Raw genomic sequence first — 17,920 nt, 5'->3', positions numbered from 1 at the left:
TGCACATTATCTTGTATCTGCTAGCATCACTTACTGTCCTGTTACCTGTTGACGTCGCGTTTCCCCAGCCAGCTGTCCTGCTGCGTCAGAAAGTTTGTTCTGGGCAGTGACCTTGGCTATTCGTCTGTCTGTGGGTGCATGAAGCAGTGCATTTTGTCCCTCAGCTGTGGTGAAACTCAATAATAGTAGAATGTCTTTTCAATCGCAAAGAGGGGGGGAGATCAAATCTATGGTGTGTGTCCTCTGTGAGTGAGGACGTTTTTTAAGAAGTCAGGTCATTTTAGGCCCGTTTTATCACCCAATAGCTAATGTGGGATTAGGAGGAAGGAATAGTGAGGCACATGGCTTAGGAATGTAGGGATGCAGCCTAGATCTAGCATTAGAGAATGAATGCATTAAATTAAAGATTTACAAGAAAATGGTGTGTGTGTGTGTGTGTGTGTGTGTGTGTGTGTGTGTGTGTGTGCGTGTGTGTGTGTGTGTGTGTGTGTGTGTGTGTGTGTGTGTGTGTGTGTGTGTGTGTGTGTGTGTGTGTGTGTGTGCACGTGTTGCAACTAGCACCCGAAATGCAACACAATAATACTTTTGTTTTCAAATTTCTAATAAGGGCTGTCTCTTTCACTTATCATTGTGTGTCTCATTCTGTCTATCCATCTTTCCTCTGCACCCCTGCCTCCCCCAAATCCTCTCCTTCTATTTCCATTGGGTCAGCAGTGGTGAGGTTCAGTAGTCAGCATCATTATCGTCCAATCAGCTCTCCTCTCAACAAGAAACTGTCAACCCAGCACTAATACTGGCTGGGCAATTAACGCTCTGCTCCTCTCCTCTCCTCTCCTCTTCTATCCTCTGCTCTGCTCTCCTCTTCTATCCTATCATATCCTCTCCTCTCCTCTTCTATCCTCTGTTCTCCTCTTCTATCCTATCCTCTCCTCTCCTCTCCTCTCCTCTTCTATCCTCTGTTCTCCTCTTATATCCTCTCCTTTCCTCCTCTCCTCTCCTCTCCTCTCCTCTCCTCTCCTCTCCTCTCCTCTCCTCTCCTCTCCTCTTCTATCCTCTGTTCTCCTCTTCTCTCCTCTCCTCTCCTCTCCTCTCCTCTCCTCTCCTCTCCTCTCCTCTCCTCTCCTCTCCTCTCCTCTTTTATCCTATCCTATCATATCCTATCCTATCCTCTCCTATCCTCTCCTTTTGTATCCTCTCCTTCCTTTCTTTCCTTTCCTTTCCTCTCCTCTCCTCTCTTTCAATTTTTTCCATCTACCCTGCTCACATCATGCCCCATCATCTCCTCTCCTGCCATGCCTCTGTTCTCATTTTCCCTTTCTCCCCTTCTTTTAGTTAAGGCTTTTTCCAGATCAGTTTGGCGACGGTAAGAAAGCAGTAAAAGGGAAAGGAGGAGAGAAGAGGTGAAGGGAGGAAGCGTGTATAATTGGCTTTTTAAGGTGTGACAGAGAGGTGAAGGTGGTGTGTGAGCATATATGTGTGCGTTTGTTTGTATGAGTGTGTGTGTGTGTGTGTTGGGAGGAAATGAAATAGACAGTGAAGAAGAGCAAAATTGGGAAAATATTTTTTTGTGCTACTTTGAATGTATTTATGCTTATGTCTATGTGTGAGACGGTCGGTGTGTGTGTGTGTATGTCGGGGTCGATGGATGCAGGAGCGCCTAATATGTGTGTGTAAGAGAGAGAGAGAGAAAGAGAGAGGAGATGAGGTTTATAATTGGGCAGATTTGCCTCCAACTGAGATAATACCCCCTGGGGAATGAAGACAGAGGGAGAAAAGAGAGAAAGGCAGAGATAGGGAAGGAGAACTAAACAACAGAAAGAAAAAAGAAGATGGCAAAAAGCAAGAGACAGAAGAGAGAAGAAAAAAATGACACAGCCAGGCGGGCAAAAAGTGGGAGGTAAAAAGGGAAGCAGAGAAGAAGAATGGGATACACTGAGCGAGAAAATGTGGTGCATTTGGGTGAGATGGGGAGCAGTGATGAGAATGGAGAAATGTGGGGTTAAAGTGAGTTACAACTTGATAGAGAGACAGAGAAGTGGGAAGCGAAGATTGATTTGATGTAGGAGTAAGAGACACTTCCTAAACAATTATTATTTTATATGATTGTGGATGGTTCAGTTTTAATTTGTGAACACAGTGCAGCCTAATTTAGAGTCTAGCTTGTAATCTGATTAAATGAGGATGTAAAGCCAAGAGCTTCTCCGCTTAGAGTGGATTTGAGATCCATTTTTCTGGCACATTGACAAGCAGACTGTGATTTGATAAGGAAATAGACACATGTAGAGCAAATCATTACATTCAGCCCAACAGTTAAGTGTGTTTACATCCCGGTCTTGTGGTTCTGACAAGGACTCTGTTGGTTAAAATTGTTGCTTGTCTTTTAATGAATTAAAGAAGTCCTAGTGGACTTAATGTGTCTTCTGAATCCTTGAAGGTCTTTGAGGTTCCTCTTCGGTTTGTTATTTCTCTTGACCTTCTGTGAAGCTCAGTGGAGTTTGTGCAGTAATTGCCTCTGAGCCGTTGTTACCATGTGTCGGTGGAACTTGCATCTATAAATTGGGTTCAGTTTATTTCCACAAACGTTAAAAAATGCTATAACGGTTCCTGCACACCGTGTCCATATGAGTCCAATCAATTATGCCCCCTAGCATAATTTATACTATAAAGATCTGTCTTCCATATTAATGTATTCCGATAAGTACCCAAGAGGTCATTGGAGTGTCACTTCTGCATAAAAGCAATCAATAAGAAAGTTTTGGCAGTAAATGTAGGATGATTTTCAGACTGTCTTTAGTTTATGCTCTGCATAGATTGTATTCAATACCTGCATACCGGACAAAATATATTGATTGTAAAGATATATAATAAAAGCACATTTTCTTTTACAGCAACATCCCAGTGCGAATAAGCTGTTATAGAATGTAAAATGTTCATATATTTAGATATGTGGTGTCATTCCCTTAACCTAAATCCTTGCCATAATATTAACATTACTATCACTATATTGTATAATTACCAAAAATGAACAACACCTCAATCTTAGGGGTGGGCGGCATCTTAAAAGAAGAGTGAAAAACTTGGGGTGACCGTTTTTTTGTGTCTGGTTGTTTTATCGACCAATGCATGAATACTTCATACTAAGTGCACTACAGAATAAGGTGGAAATGGTCACATCTATTAGCTATAGGACAGGACCAAAACCTTGTTTACGGACATTCTAGTCAGCGTATTGTGAATAAAATATGTTTTCTATTAATATCAGTCAAATGGCTGATACGAAAAAAGTCATAGTGCTGAAAACAATGATTGGCATTTATGTATTCAGTATATACCATACCTTGCTTACGTCTATGCTTGAAGAAGACTTACTACAATTCAGCATACAATGATGGGGAGTTACAATATTGAACTCATGTTCACTTTTTTTAACCAAATAACACATTATCCATTAATCGTATCTAACATTCCTTCTCTGCTCAGACAGTAATGCTCTGAGCCATCCATCCTGTTGATTCCCAATAGAACTAATTTTACAGTGGTTTATAAATAGATACCGCAAAGCATTGTCGAATGTCTATTTTTAACCTAGTTAAAGTCCAAAATAGGACAGACCTCAATGCTCATTAATGATGCCTCCAGTCTGAAAATGAGCAAGGAACATTTGTACATATCTGACGGGTTTTTTTATTGACTTATACTGTATACCTGTCATCACTCTTAAGTTATGTCCTCCCCTCACAATTGTACACACACCCGCACACACACACATACAGACATGTCAGTCACAGCGAAACTCATTATTACATAACTTACAAAGACACTGACGCTCATACTGGGTGTTCTCCTTAAACATTTGATATACACCTGCAGACGATACAGCTCCGGAAAAAAATTAAGAGACCACTCCAAATGTTTCTTAACTCTGTATCTCTACATGTATGGCAGCCATTCCAGTGTCTGTTGAATTCCAACATAGAGAAAAATTGTCTGTAGTTTATAGAATACAATAAATAATCATAATCATAATCATAGTTTACCTATAAACAATAAAACTATAGAAAATGTTAATGCTGAAGTGGTCTCTTAATTTTTTCCGGAGCTGTATTCCCAGTAAAAGCCTTTGTGTGTACAGTGTTTCATAAAGCTGACTGAAGAAGCCAAACCAGACCAAAAAAACAAAACCAAATCATTTACTTACACGCTAAATAACATACAACAGCACTTGCTTTTTGGGTTCCATACTCGATCACAATACAAAAGCTGCTCATATTACTCTCAAACCACTTTTCATAGGACTGTTTCAACAGCTTTTTTTTCATTTGGGAAACTTGTAGAAGCTGGAGTTAAAAAGGCAAACAGTTATCCTTTCCTTTAAGTTTGTATGTCTTTTTTGCAGCAAACTGGCGAAGTGCATGATTTAATCAAGGGTACATACAGAAGGTCAAGCCTTTATTTTAAATTGGAGACTGAGATTGTCCTATTGCTTTCAGATGACTAGGCATTCAGTCAGCTGAGAACATTGAGCAGAATAGATGGTAATAAAAACCATTGCAGTGCAGACTCTGCTAGCATGCATTGATGCCATTGTCACATGGATCCAAACACCTTTTATGGTGGAGGTGATTAGTTTATACACATAGTTGAAATTGAATTAGTAAATGTATTTTGTTGACCATTGCAGGTTAAATCAGGTCAAATGAGTGGCTTTGTGGGAAGAAGAAGCATGCCTCTTGGTTGTCTAATTTATGAGCAATGTCAATGACTTAATGAGATGTGTTTCAATGTAGTATCACATAGTTGTTAGCATTTACAATAACTCACCAAAATGTTTCAATTTTATTTCCTAAAAATGTATTCCCTAAAAATATGTGTGTCTTCTTTGGTCTATCATCAGGCAGGTGGTTTGACAGGCCAGTATGAGTATACTTACATTTGAACGTACCAAATGACGGACTGATTGTTTTGTAATGATGCTGCTATAATGCCTTATAGAAAGATGCTAAAATATCAGGAAGATTTAGAGAATTCATTTGATTACATGTCCTGTTTTTTATTTGGGAAAAATGGTTGTGCATAGTGATGGCAGCGATTTTTAACCAATAATTACAGAATCATTTTTAACATGTACATGAGCATCCCGAACAGAGTTTTCCTGCATCGTCGCATCACATTAACAGCAGAGGAGGTCCGTGTTTGACTGAACAGTCCAAAGTAGAGCGGTCTGTTTATTTAATTATGAGGCAGCTTCACAAAGTTACAGTACATCTCACTGACAGCAGGATAGGTTGATAGCTTTCTAGTGTCTGCAGTGTTGCCTTTTACCTCACAAAATAAACACGCACAATGAATACATTCTAAATAAAGATCTATTAGAATAGAGAAATAACACCGGGTGTGTTTTCCCCAGTGAAGACACTCATTTAACTGTTACCTTTTTGTGCACAGAAATTAAAACGAAGTTCAACTGTGCAGTTGTTGATAGCCAAAGTACTGGTGTTTATTTATTGGGAGGCACGTGTCATGACAAACTATTCAGGGCAGAGTCAATCCAGTCTCCACTTCCAGAGATGTGTAGTGAGAACACCCTGGGGACAGGAGCGCTCAATAGCTCAATACGCACATCCAGCTGCAAAATGCAAGGGATCCTTTGAGTCATGTTAAAATTAATGAGCAAAAGAACATGATTTTGCACTTGAGCTAGAGCCAATTGTTCATGGCTTAGTAAGGGTTGACAGCTTTACAACCTGTTCTACATTGGACAGTTTTCTAGAAAGTGATAGAGTGAGGGAAGGAACAGAGGTATGAAGAGGAGAACAGACAGTACTTTTAGATAGCATCTGATTAGAGATATCTGTTGTTGCTGCTGTTTGTGTATCCATTCTGTGCCCTGAGTTTAAATAGTTTAATATGGAATTCTGCTATTTTTCTCTGCTGGGCAAATTGGTGACAATGAATTGCTAAGTGTCCCTCCCCTTGTGCAGCAGCTATCGATTTACTGTGGAGTCGAAGCAGAGCCTGCAGCTACAGAGATGTACTCAGGTCAGGCTCAGGTATAATGTTATCCTTAACAATTCCAACGTGCTTGTAGGAGAGAAACAAAGGTGTGTTGGGTGTTTTGGATTGTAGAAGCAGAGTGGGGGTTACAATCTATCACTTGAGCTCATATTAATTACCTATTGAGGGGATTTTTTTCATAATGACAATGGAGGGACAGGAAGCTAAAGCGCTTAATTTTTCCCACAGGAGTGTTTTGCTAGCTGGTCTGTTATCTTGTTACCTGTGCAATTTATTTCAGTACGTTGCTGTGTAGACCATCACCAGAGTGTAAAATTATGTGTTTTGGTATCAACCAAAAATCCCTTTAAGACTTTACCCAATGACTCTTCCTCTACTGCACAGGCCTGATAGAGGTGGTGGTGAGCACCTTTCGAGAGGCTGCACTAATACACCTGGATGGAGAGGGGAATGCTGGGAGGAAGGTCAGCCATCATGTGTTACAAGCTCTTCTGGAACTCCTTTACAACATCCTGAAACAAGTGTCTGCTGTTGTCCGCTCCGCACTGCAGGTATGATCACCGAAACTCTGGCTTTTTGAGTTACTCCATAAACCAAATAGCAGCCTTTTCACCTCTTTCTCTCACATGCTAGCATTGGCCGGTTTTTTGTTTTGTTACTTAACTGCCAATAAATGTGAATGAGCTCAGCCCTGTGGCTTTCTGGTGCGTTTACTAACTCAAAAAGTATCTACGGAGCAAAGATCAAAATTTGGCTAGTGTTCCAGCTAGTTTCAAACCAAATGTCTTTATATTATAAACTTACAATATAAACTTTAATATTTTTTGCTTGTGCGTCATTTGTTTAGCTTCATCATATTATATTGGTCCTTATGATGATATTGGTTCACCACTATTTACCAATTTCATCTCGGTTTAGCACAGAACCACTAAGTCACTCCCTCAAAATGTTGCCCTTGTATCATGTCCCTAAGGCGTGTGTGTGTGTGTGTGTGTGTGTGTGTGTGTGTGTGTGTGTGTGTGTGTGTGTGTGTGTGTGTGTGTGTGTGTGTGTGTGTGTGTGTGTGTGTGTGTGTGTGTGTTTCTATTGATGTGTGCAGTGGAAGCTAGCAGGTTTAAACAACTGCAATATTGAAGTTGTGGACTCAGGAGAAAGAGGATGAGGTCCCCGAGTCCCTGGGACACACACACACACACACACACACACACACACACACCTCACACACTCACAGGCTTACTCAGAGGGGCCTGTCTGGCTATGTCCCTGCGGCCTCATTATCACCACTGGCTTTGTCCTCAGCTTGCCTCCCTACACACACACTAACACACACTCACTCACGTACGCGCTCACACACACACACACACACACACACACACACACACTCACACTCACTAGCCCCCGTTTCCCCATAGTGTGCACCCCAGCCCAACGCATACATATTAATGCTGGACAGGGGGTTGGGGGGACTAAAGGGGAGGCAGGGTAAAAGACTGGGTGGAAGAGGGAGGACAGAAGAGAGAGAGGGAAGGATGGATGAGAGAAGGGAAGAGCCAGAGATGGAAAAGGGAGCAAGCTAAATGTGCAGCGGAAATCAATTCTGTGAGAAATGCAAAGCTCATTAAAACGAAAACTTCTGCCCAAACCAAATTCATTTGGGTAATAGGGTCTGATAAGGAGAGTGGACGTGACTAGACCGCTCTCCCCAAACTATTACTCCGAGAGTCAGAGATTATATATACTACAAAAGAAAAAAGAGAAGGAGAGACAGAGAGAGAGGGAGCGTAACAGAGAAGAAATGACTTGGGGAAAAGAGAGAGAAAATATGTGCCAGTATTAATCACGTTATTCCACGGCTAATTGGCCTGAAGTTCCACTGTAGGCATGAACTAAACTAAAATAAGCCAGCATGAGGGACAGAGGTGCTAATGAGGTGGGGGCAAAAAAAGGAAGGCTTGCAAAGACTGAAGTCTAAATGAAATTCAAAATTAACTCAATGTGACAAATAATGGAAAGTGTTCAAGCCATGGTGTCCTGGACAGGTCCTGCGTTACACGAGGGTTAAAATAACACACCATATGCAGAAACACTCTTTCCTCCTTTTCGTCTACCACTGAGTCTCCTTCTGTCTCAGGCCGTCAGAATCTGTCTTGACAGGCCTCTGGATCCATCATTATTGAATGTCAAATCTCTATAAATGATTTAACATGAGTGTGTGTGTGTGTGTGTGTGTGTGTGTGTGTGTGTGTGTGTGTGTGTGTGTGTGTGTGTGCGCGTGTGTGTGTGTGTGTGTGTGTGTGTGTGTGTGTGTGTGTGTGTGTGTGTGTGTGTGTGCGCACGTGCGCATGCGTGTGTGTGTGCGTATAGAGCCAGAGGCTATCTTGTCCAGCATTGGAGATGGAGGCAGCAGAGAAGCTGCTCCTAGAAAACAGACCCCTGAGCCAACTCAGCACACACCTCATTCACATGGTGAGACCTACACTCACAGTGTGTGTTTGTGTGTGTGTGTGTGTGTGTGTGTGTGTGAGTGTGTGTGTGTGTGTGTGTGTGTGTGTGAGCGTGCGTGTGTGTAGATGCCTTCTCTGCATACATAAATATTTTATCTTTGCGCCTGCATGCATGTGTTTGTACTGTAAGTCTAAATGTGAATGTATTCCTTTTTATGCGAGAATTTGTGTGTGAGGAAAGAGAAAACATGCCTATTTGTCTGGTTATATGTTCTCCATATGTTGTGCTAGGAATAAGTCTATATGATTTGTACATGTTAGTCATAATTGTTTCAGTTAGCCGACTAAATAATACAAATGATAGAGATCTCTACTGCCTATCAGCTGCTAACAGCCAGTATAGCCTCTCACACCTTTGACTTTGTTTTACCTTATAAGCTTTATCATTTCCTATTTGGTCCCACAAATAAGTTTGCTCTATTAATAACAAGCTATTTTGATCTCTACTCCTGTGCTGTATTGAAGGTAAGTTACAGCTGACATAACTATTCCATCTAAAAGTCAGACAGGGATTTCAGAGGGGAGCGACACCAACTCTGCTGCATCAGAATTATTTATCAGCAGGAATCTATTGGGACCATTAAAACCATATGCCAGTGTTGCGGTTACTACATCTACTGCTTCCTCCAAACAACTTGACAAACCTTCTGCCATGTCAGACTGCGCTGTAAACAGCAGCACATACTGCTCAAGCTCATTTAAAAGTTCTTTCTTAATTAGCTGTTTTCCAAATGTGTGTGCATACTGTTATGTTAATGAAGTTAGTCAAGCAGTCATGCAGTACTACTTTCAAAGAGACGTATAGAATGCTTGTTATGCACTTTTATGCACAGACTCTGTGTCCTCTGTCTAAGCGGACTCTGTTAAAGAAGCTAAATTACAGGTAACCTTGTTTTCTACAAACATGCTGACTAAGCTACACGTGAAATCAGAGTAGGGATGTTATATAAATGCAGTGTGATCTGTGAAAGTTGCCTGGATCTGTTGATACAGATAATTATCGCCTGTTTGCTGCAGTCATTATACTACTTTTATTACAGGTATAAATCACAGAGTTCCAGAGAGAAGAATATCTCCCTCCTCTTTCTGCAAACAGCATCTCAAAAGTATGATTTAAGTACTATTAAAATAAGTTTAGTTACAGTACAACCAAATTTAATTTCCGAATAAATGATGATCTTAGTGTTTCTCCTTTTGCAAAATCCTTTACACTGAATAAAATAAACATGATTTGTAAGTATTTCAAAACAAAAATAGATGCTTAGATTAAAAATAGCAAGTCAGGAGTTAGAGAAGAGAAGAATAAAATCATATTCACAGGTGAGGTTAGAAGAAGAAAGATGGAGCGAGTCCATGCCAAAGAAAGAGCAACGGTACATCCTGGGAAGTTGCGGACGTGTCGGGGGGGGGGGGGTAAGAAAATGGGAGGAGGGAAAGAGGAGGTCTCAAGGGACACAATAGAGGTTTTTACTTATACTTGACACATTGAGTGTTGGGTGGGCGTCTGTGTGTGGGGTTGTGTATGAGAGGGTTAAGGGGGCAGCTGACACACCCCCGGCCTCAGCGCAGCCCCTTTGCCCCATGGGAGATTAGCGGGATAGAAAGAGCAGAAGCGTCAATATGATGCTTGAATCTAATTAGAATAATTAAAATTGCGAAACTTGAATGTGTTGAGAAGTCCGTTTGCATGGCAAGTATTATTCTTTTTTTTAAGTGCATTAAGATAATTCATTTAGCAAGAACATTGATTCTGGATGCTTCTATGAGACATTCTTTTTTTAGTTAGTTGAAATGGCCTTCATTTTTCAATATCCAATATAATTTGAATGATTTGTCCTGTAAGTAGACCCAGAGGAACAGGGTGAGCCCATGGCCTATAGTAACCACGGTGATGTAAATAGACACTCGGTGCTTGGAGTTATTTTATCGCTCCTGTTGTTAAGTCCTTTTGTCTCCTTGTAGCTGTCCACTGAAAACCAGGATGTCTGGGAGGAGGCTCTTCAGTGTCTGTCCCTGCTGGTCCAGCTGTATGGAGGAGAGGGTTATGACTGCCTGTCACCTTCCTGTCTGCAAAGCTTTTCACATATGCTGCGCACACACATGCACAGCGAGACCCACCGACTCCAACGCTCAACTCTGAGGATCATCAAACGCCTGGTGAGGACAGAACTGTTAGGCATGCAGAATAACGGATATAGATATTCACACGTGTCAACAATGCTTACCATATTTATCATTGACCAGCATCGATCATATAACTCTGAGATGGTTGATGAATATTCCTGTACGATTCAATAATCAGGGCCCTTTTTGTTGTTTTCTGAGGGTAGAATTATTAACTTCTGCCGCTGCAGAATTAGAGTTATGAAGTGGACACACACACACACACACACACACACACACACACACACATGCACACACACACACACACACACACACTCACTCACTCACTCACTTATTCACTCACTCACTCACTCACACACACAGCCCTGCTGCCCAAACTAGACTGACAGAGGGAGCAAGATGGAGGGGGAGCCAAGTGTTGGTCTGTATCTGCCTGTCACTCTCTGTTTGCGTGTCTGCCTAGTTCTGATAGTCTGCAAGTCAAAATGATTGGTAGTACAAGCCAAAAATGGCGGACTCATGAGAGAGCAGTAAAGCAGGGGGAGATAAAGTGAAGCTTCTTCTTCCAAGTGTAAGGAAAACAGTAGCTCCATGTTTTCCAAGGAGGAAACAGAAGCAGCTGCAGATAACATTAATAACTTAAACATAGAGTTCTGGTTGCATAACAACACCATTCTAAAGTTGTCAAGATGTTTTAATAATACATTTCTTTCAAAGTATTGGTATTGGATGTTTAAAAAATGTAGTTACTGAATGTAATCAAGAGCTTTTCAGAATTTACCAATATTTATTTAAACAGCTATGTGAAAAAAAGGCAGGGTTGCTGAGGTCAGTCGAATGAGAATTGATCTTAAAAAGTTAACATACCCATTGTGAAATATTGACTGATTTTCTTTGGACCCCATGAATTATGTAAAATGCATTCCTAATGTTTTGGCTTCGCCGTAGGGTCATAAAATAGTTTCTGCACATGGGACACAAGGTCAGCTGTCACTGAGATCTTATGATCTGACTCAAGGCTTTGCCTGGAAGCTACCTTACATTTGAGTGTGTGAGTGCGTGCGTGCTTGTGTGTGTGTCGGTACTAAGTTTCCGCCGCCTGTCACACAGGTTCACAGACTAACCACTTATGGGGCTTTGTCTTAGCAAATTTGTCCTCATGTGAAAATTCAGTGCTATAGAAAGCTGGTTCCGTATAGCACCAATGAGTCACTATGCACCTCTGTGCTGGGAGCATATCTCATTTATTTCCCCGGAAAACTACCCATCGACCATTCTGCATTTTTAGTCAATATACCCGACGCATCAGTTAATTTAGAAAGATTTAAAAGGTACATTTCTTTAAAGAAAATCTGAAATCTAAAGTGTTGCTAAATTCATTTTTGAATCCCATTATCCATCAGTTGGCAGAGAGCAATATCCACCTTTGAAAGAATGCAACAGACATTCAATTACCATAACACACAGATACACCGTCAAAGAAACACAATGACACACATTCTCTCTCAAACACACACACACACACACACACACACACACACACACACACACACACACACACAAGTGCCTGCCCTTCAACAAAGGCTTTTTAATTATCTTTCATTGATTTCAGGGCTCCGTTAATCTCAATCAAAGATCCCGCTAATAGCTCAGAAACTGCAGAGGAGGAGAGAGGGAGGGTGAATCGAGTCTGAATTAGAGACATTTTGAACTTGTCTTTTTTTTCCAACACACAACTTGGAGGGACTTAAAGGGGAATGCCAATTAAATTAAAATGGATTCTTAAGAAGCTGACAGAGAAATAAGCATTATTATTTTTGCTAAAAGCATTTAGATTTTCCTTTTTTTTCAGTCTGCGTGCGGCTACACAGAACGTAATGTGTTCAGTGTTCTGTCCCTGTATGTGTAAGCATGATTCATGTGTATCAAGCTTCTTTTGCACATTGTAACGTTAAACTGTGAGAAATGTTTTGTATTTAGTATCTTTCTGTAAATCGTGTTGACTACATGACAAACATGGATCTGTTGCCGGGCAGGATGTTGTTGTTGATGATGTCCTGTGTTTTTCCGTACCCTGCTGGTTAATCTCTCTCTCAGGTCTAAGGTTCTTCCTCTCTCATCTCCAGAGGCCCAAGTATCTCAGCACAGTATCAAATGTCAGAACATATTATGTCCACTTGTTCTCCGTCGTCCATCCATCAATCGCTCAGCTGGCTGACTGTGTGCAGGGCCATGGAGTACAGAAAACAGAAATACAGTTTATATATGGATATCATTCAAACAGTGCTTGGTTTATTTTAGTATAAATTACGAAATGGGCCGTCGTATAGCTCAGTTGGTAGAGCAGGTGGCCATATACTGGGATGTGGTCCCCATGCAGAGCACCCAGGTTTGAATCCGGCCTGAGACCATTGGTCGCAAGCACTCCAAAAATGATTAGATAATTAGATTGTTAGACATTACAGGGTCATACGATTATCCGAATGAACAACTCATTGGTAGTAAGGATCAGGATTAAGGAAATATTTGTTCTATTTTTTTTTTAGAGTGAATGATCTGTCCTTCTATACTAAAGTACATTGTCTCTGTCTGTCTGTCTGTCTGTCTGTCTGTCTGTCTGTCTGTCTGTCTGTCTGTCTGTCTGTCTGTCTCTCCGTCCGTCCGTCTGCTGTCCGTCTGTTTGCCATTTGACTCTGCGTTCAGTATCATAGTGTCAGGGCGTTGGTCAGACTTGAGACTAACAAGGGAGAAGGAAAGGTGCGTGTGTGCGTGGGGTTAGTTTGCAGACACACATCAATGTCCCCTCAATCTGATGGAGAAAGCAAAGGGTGTGTGTATGAGAAAAGTAAGTGAGGGAGGGGAGTGTCTTTTGTCTCCCCCTAACCCTGTTGCCTAGCAACAGCCATGCTGTGTCGCTGCAGAGACAGAGGTGATGATGTCACCAGAGATCAGAGAGAACACGTTCACACAACACGCCGACACACACACACACACACATACACACACACACACACACACCCTTTGAACAACACTTAGAGGCAAACAGTGTGTGTCATTTATTGGAATACATTTGTTTCACAGCCAACTGTCACCATCTTAGTAACTCCAAACGTAACTTTTCAATCAGTTTAAACAACGGAAATGCCCCTATTGTCACACACACACACACACACACACACACACACACACACACACACACACACACACACACACACACACACACACACACACACACACACACACACAATCAGCAGACCAGGCGTTTGTGGGGCCTAGTCATCCTGGTGTTTGGAGACATGTTGGGGCAGGAGTAAACTCAGGGAGGACAAAGACGAGGAGGAAAGGATGCAGGTAGTGAGGCGACTCAGAGAGGGAACAGAGGATATTACACTCAAGCCGCTTTAGCTAGTCTTGTTCAGAGTTGTGTATAATATTTAGCGGTTGAATCATAGAATATATTCCGGCTGTAACTAAATGATAAAAACTCTGCTGAGGAGCAGTGAGGAGTGCAATAAACCTAATGACAATTTAGAGAGAAAGAAGGACTGAAGGGGGAGTCATTTAACATGGGTGGGTCTTTGTGTATTCAGCCAGATTTGGGGCAAGTGGGCTCTTTGATCAATTTACTTTGAATTGGCGTTGACAAAATAGTGTGATGTCACCCAGCAGTCGGTTGTGGTAAAAACTCAGACCAGTGGTGCATGTCGTTGTCCGTGGATGGTTTTGTGTGGCAAGAATGTGAAAAGGACTTTTTCAATGTACAAGTCCACCATCGGTGGTTTCTATTGTTTGTGAAAGGATGGCTTTAGCTGCTGCTTTGCCTATCAAGAGTAATACGCTTGAAATGACTCAGTGACATGATATCATACTCTTCCTATTTTTTTTACCTTTTTAACAATGCTCCCTCACAAGGCTCAGCATTTTTTTTATATTCCTGTCAGACCAATGCCTTCACATCCTTGTTGAGCAGGGACCACTGCTACTAAGCTGATGACTAACATGACCATACCTTTCAGTCTGTTCCCCTCACTCTGTTCTTCCTCTCTCCCCCTTATTACAGGTACAGACTACAGAGCAATCTGATTGGTCAGAATGCCCTGAAGGAGCGGGGCTACTTTGTCTTCTGCAGGACATAACTACGTCCAACAGGTGTGTGTGTGTGCCGTTATATAAAATATCGTATAATAAGGAATGTTCCCTCCACTATTACTTTTGACTTTTGCCATATGAGGCGCTCATTTCTGTCGGTGGTATCTGTACATTAGGGATGAAACCATTCTTCAAAGGTCCCCAAAAACAAAATGTAGTGGATTTAAAAAATGTCTCCTTCATCTTGTTATTTTCATGCTTGTCTGAACATGTCTGCGTTACACGTGTCACAGCTGACCTTTCTCAGCTGGTAATTGAAAGGATGCAAAGCAAGCTGCTGGCAGGACAGTGTCAGCTTAATGGCTCCGAGCCGAGAGATCAAATATATACATATATTAGAAACAAAACGTGTTCTTTGTTTGGGAGTCTCTTGAGATTTCATATCAGTGGCAGGAAACCCGACCTGCAGCACCTCACACAGCCTCTCCCTGGGACCTGAAAGGTGTGTGTGGTTTGCTTGTACAGGTGGTTTTTGAATATGCAGTTTCCTCTCAGCATGTGTTTGTTTTCTCTGAGTGTGAACAGTCCCTGGATACTATGAGGCAGTTGTTGATTCACAGCTTTGAACATCATTTGAATAGTTTTATAGTCAACCAGGTCTTGTAGTTTTAGTATTTTGGATTGATAAATAATCAATTTGTTGGTTCTATGTAAGTAGTTTTATGGTAGTTTTTTAATGACATTTGTAGAATTCTAAATGTATTTTTAAGGAAAAAAACAAAACCAACCTTAAAGCCTTGTCTCTTTCACTGTCCACTTTATACCCATTCATAAAACAATTTCCCTCTGTTAAGGGGAACTTGAGTACAGGGCCTGACATCTGTACAATTTCACTCTCACATGAACATGGAATCAGCCTCTGAGATCTGAGTGGGCTTTGTACAAATAAGCTGTGTGTGTGTGTGTGTGTGTGTGTGTGTGTGTGTGTGTGTGTGTGTGTGTGTGTGTGTGTGTGTGTGTGTGTGTGTGTGTGTGTGTGTGTGTGTGTGTGTGTGTGTGTGTGTGTGTGTTTTTTCGCATCGAGCTGCCTTTATGAGTATGTGGGCAAAATGTGTGTACCCTCTTTGAGCCAAGGGTTTTGTTGCCGTAGTGACCATGCTTCCTCGCTTTGATCTCTAGATGTATGAGACCAGCGACCTGACACACACACACACACACACACACACACACACACACACACACACACACACACACACACACACACACACACACACACACATACATACACACACACACACACACACACACACACACACACCAATAGTCACTTTTACCCTCTTCTATATACAATCTGTCTGTCTGTCTTTCAATCAAACACACACACACACACACACACACACACACACACACACACACACACACACCCTGTCAGATCAATAATAAAGGTGTATTGTTGTCCTGCTATAGGGGCCTATCCTCCTCTTCCCTCCCTCTTGTCCTGTTTTCTCCTCGGCCCCCCCTTTTCTTCCCTTTTTTTCACCCTCTATACCCATTTCTCCTTCTCTCTCCCCCCTCCATTTTCTTTCTCTCACACCTCTCTCCCTCTCTCTCCCCCCTCTCCCCTCGTCACCTCTCTGCTCTCCCTCTCTGGCAGATGAAAGCAGAGATCAGCTCCAGGCTTTGAAGTGGCTGAGACTGGCACACTCCCACTGGTTTAGTGGTAGGAGGAGGGGAGCAGAGGTTTCAGGAGAAAGGGCAGGAGATGAAAGGAGTTATGAGGAGAGAGGAGAAGAGAGAAGGGGAGGAGGGGGGGGGTTAATTGAGAGGATGAGAGGAGTTGCGGCGGAGAGACGAAACGGGAAGAGAAAAGTGGGATGGAGAGGGAAGGTCTGGGCTGAGATCCTCACCCAAATGATGTCATTCAGCTTTTACCATGGCAACCTGAGGAATGCCTTTTCAAAACCTCAAGCCTTAGCGAGAGTAGAGGGAGGGTAGGAGCATTACTTGTAGTTCTCCGTCCTGAAGAAAGGCCTCGAGGCTCAAGAACCTGGTCCTGTGTGTGCTGCTGGCTTCCGTTCTAACATGAAGCACTTTACTCATATCTGCAAACCCACTGAAAGACACCAAACATAACAACCCCATGACCATGGCTGATGATTACACTGAAACATTATCCTCCTTTTTATAAAATCGACATTTGGTAGAACTCATTTGTAAATTGATCAGGAGAGGCAATGAAGGGACTCTTTGGCTCATTCTGGGGGAGATGGCAGTGTGGGAACCAGTGGAGCTCCCCTCTGCAGTGGCACATGTTATAACTGCTCTGCATTGAATCCATATAACAGAATAATGTGTCACATGGTCTGACCTTCAGTCTGCCGGGTTTGAGAGCAGATCCTGAACTCTCCTGTGAACGTGCAGTTATTGAGAACTGTTTTAAAGTGAGAGGTAGTCAGTTGTGCATAGTTTGGCTCCACCTGTGGCTCCAAGTGTTGGTGTAACTAAAGGTGGGACTGATGTGCTTCTGTACAATCTGTCACTGTAATGTTAAACCAATTGTCCTCAGAGCTGCTGCTGAGTGTCCATTTCGGACAGTGAAGTTGCAGAGGGTTAATGAGTCACTCTAAAGGTTGTCCTAAAACTTTGAAGGATTTCCAAGGCCTCTGGGAGCTGTGTTAATTATGTTCATTACGAGGGTTTTAATCAACTCTGTGGGGGGGGCTTCTGCTGGCCTCGCTGTCAGGCTGCCCTCAGACACCTGGGAGGAAGAGCAGAGGGGAGGAGGGCAGGGGAGGGGAGAGGTAGATTAGTTTGTTGGTATCATATTTTAGTGGTGTTCAGTTATAAACTGCTATGTTATATTTTGATATTTACAGATAAACGTGCAAAGTCATGTGATACCATACTGTGACTTCTTCATGACTCTGTTAGGGTATACTACACCACGACTATTTATATGAGTATGGAATACTATTCCTTTTTATGGCATTTGTTGGTGTGTCGTTGTCAATTTTACACAAATGTTTTGAAGGAAAAAAGGATATACTATACCATTACTTCTGTAACATATTTATAACAAACCATTGTACAATATTTGACAGGCTACCATTTTACTAATTTACTTTTTATGACAAGATCATTAAATGTACTTTCACTTTTGTGACATATAACATTTTTTAATGTCCAAA

General features: G+C 41.9%; 1 protein-coding gene across 4 annotated transcripts in view; it reads left to right on the top strand.

Annotated features, from left to right (window-relative positions):
• Nucleotides 1-17,920, top strand: part of ulk4 (unc-51 like kinase 4) — a 67,600-nt gene that overhangs the window by 48,212 nt on the left and 1,468 nt on the right. For 2 of the 4 annotated variants that reach the window (XM_063878554.1, XM_063878557.1), the window contains 4 exons: nucleotides 6,400-6,566; nucleotides 8,380-8,481; nucleotides 10,482-10,676; nucleotides 14,704-14,792. In XM_063878554.1, coding sequence (XP_063734624.1) covers nucleotides 6,400-6,566; nucleotides 8,380-8,481; nucleotides 10,482-10,676; nucleotides 14,704-14,792 — 553 coding nt within the window. Of the gene's footprint in view, nucleotides 1-6,399; nucleotides 6,567-8,379; nucleotides 8,482-10,481; nucleotides 10,677-14,703; nucleotides 14,793-17,920 lie in introns of those variants that run through there. The other 2 variants (XM_063878555.1, XR_010165399.1) reach the window with 2 other exon arrangements.

Source organism: Eleginops maclovinus, chromosome 3, assembly GCF_036324505.1.
Source record: "Eleginops maclovinus isolate JMC-PN-2008 ecotype Puerto Natales chromosome 3, JC_Emac_rtc_rv5, whole genome shotgun sequence".
NCBI classification, from domain to species: domain Eukaryota; kingdom Metazoa; phylum Chordata; class Actinopteri; order Perciformes; family Eleginopidae; genus Eleginops; species Eleginops maclovinus.
The sequence above is the reverse complement of the archived record's forward strand: the minus strand, read 5'-3'. Positions and strand labels throughout refer to the sequence as shown.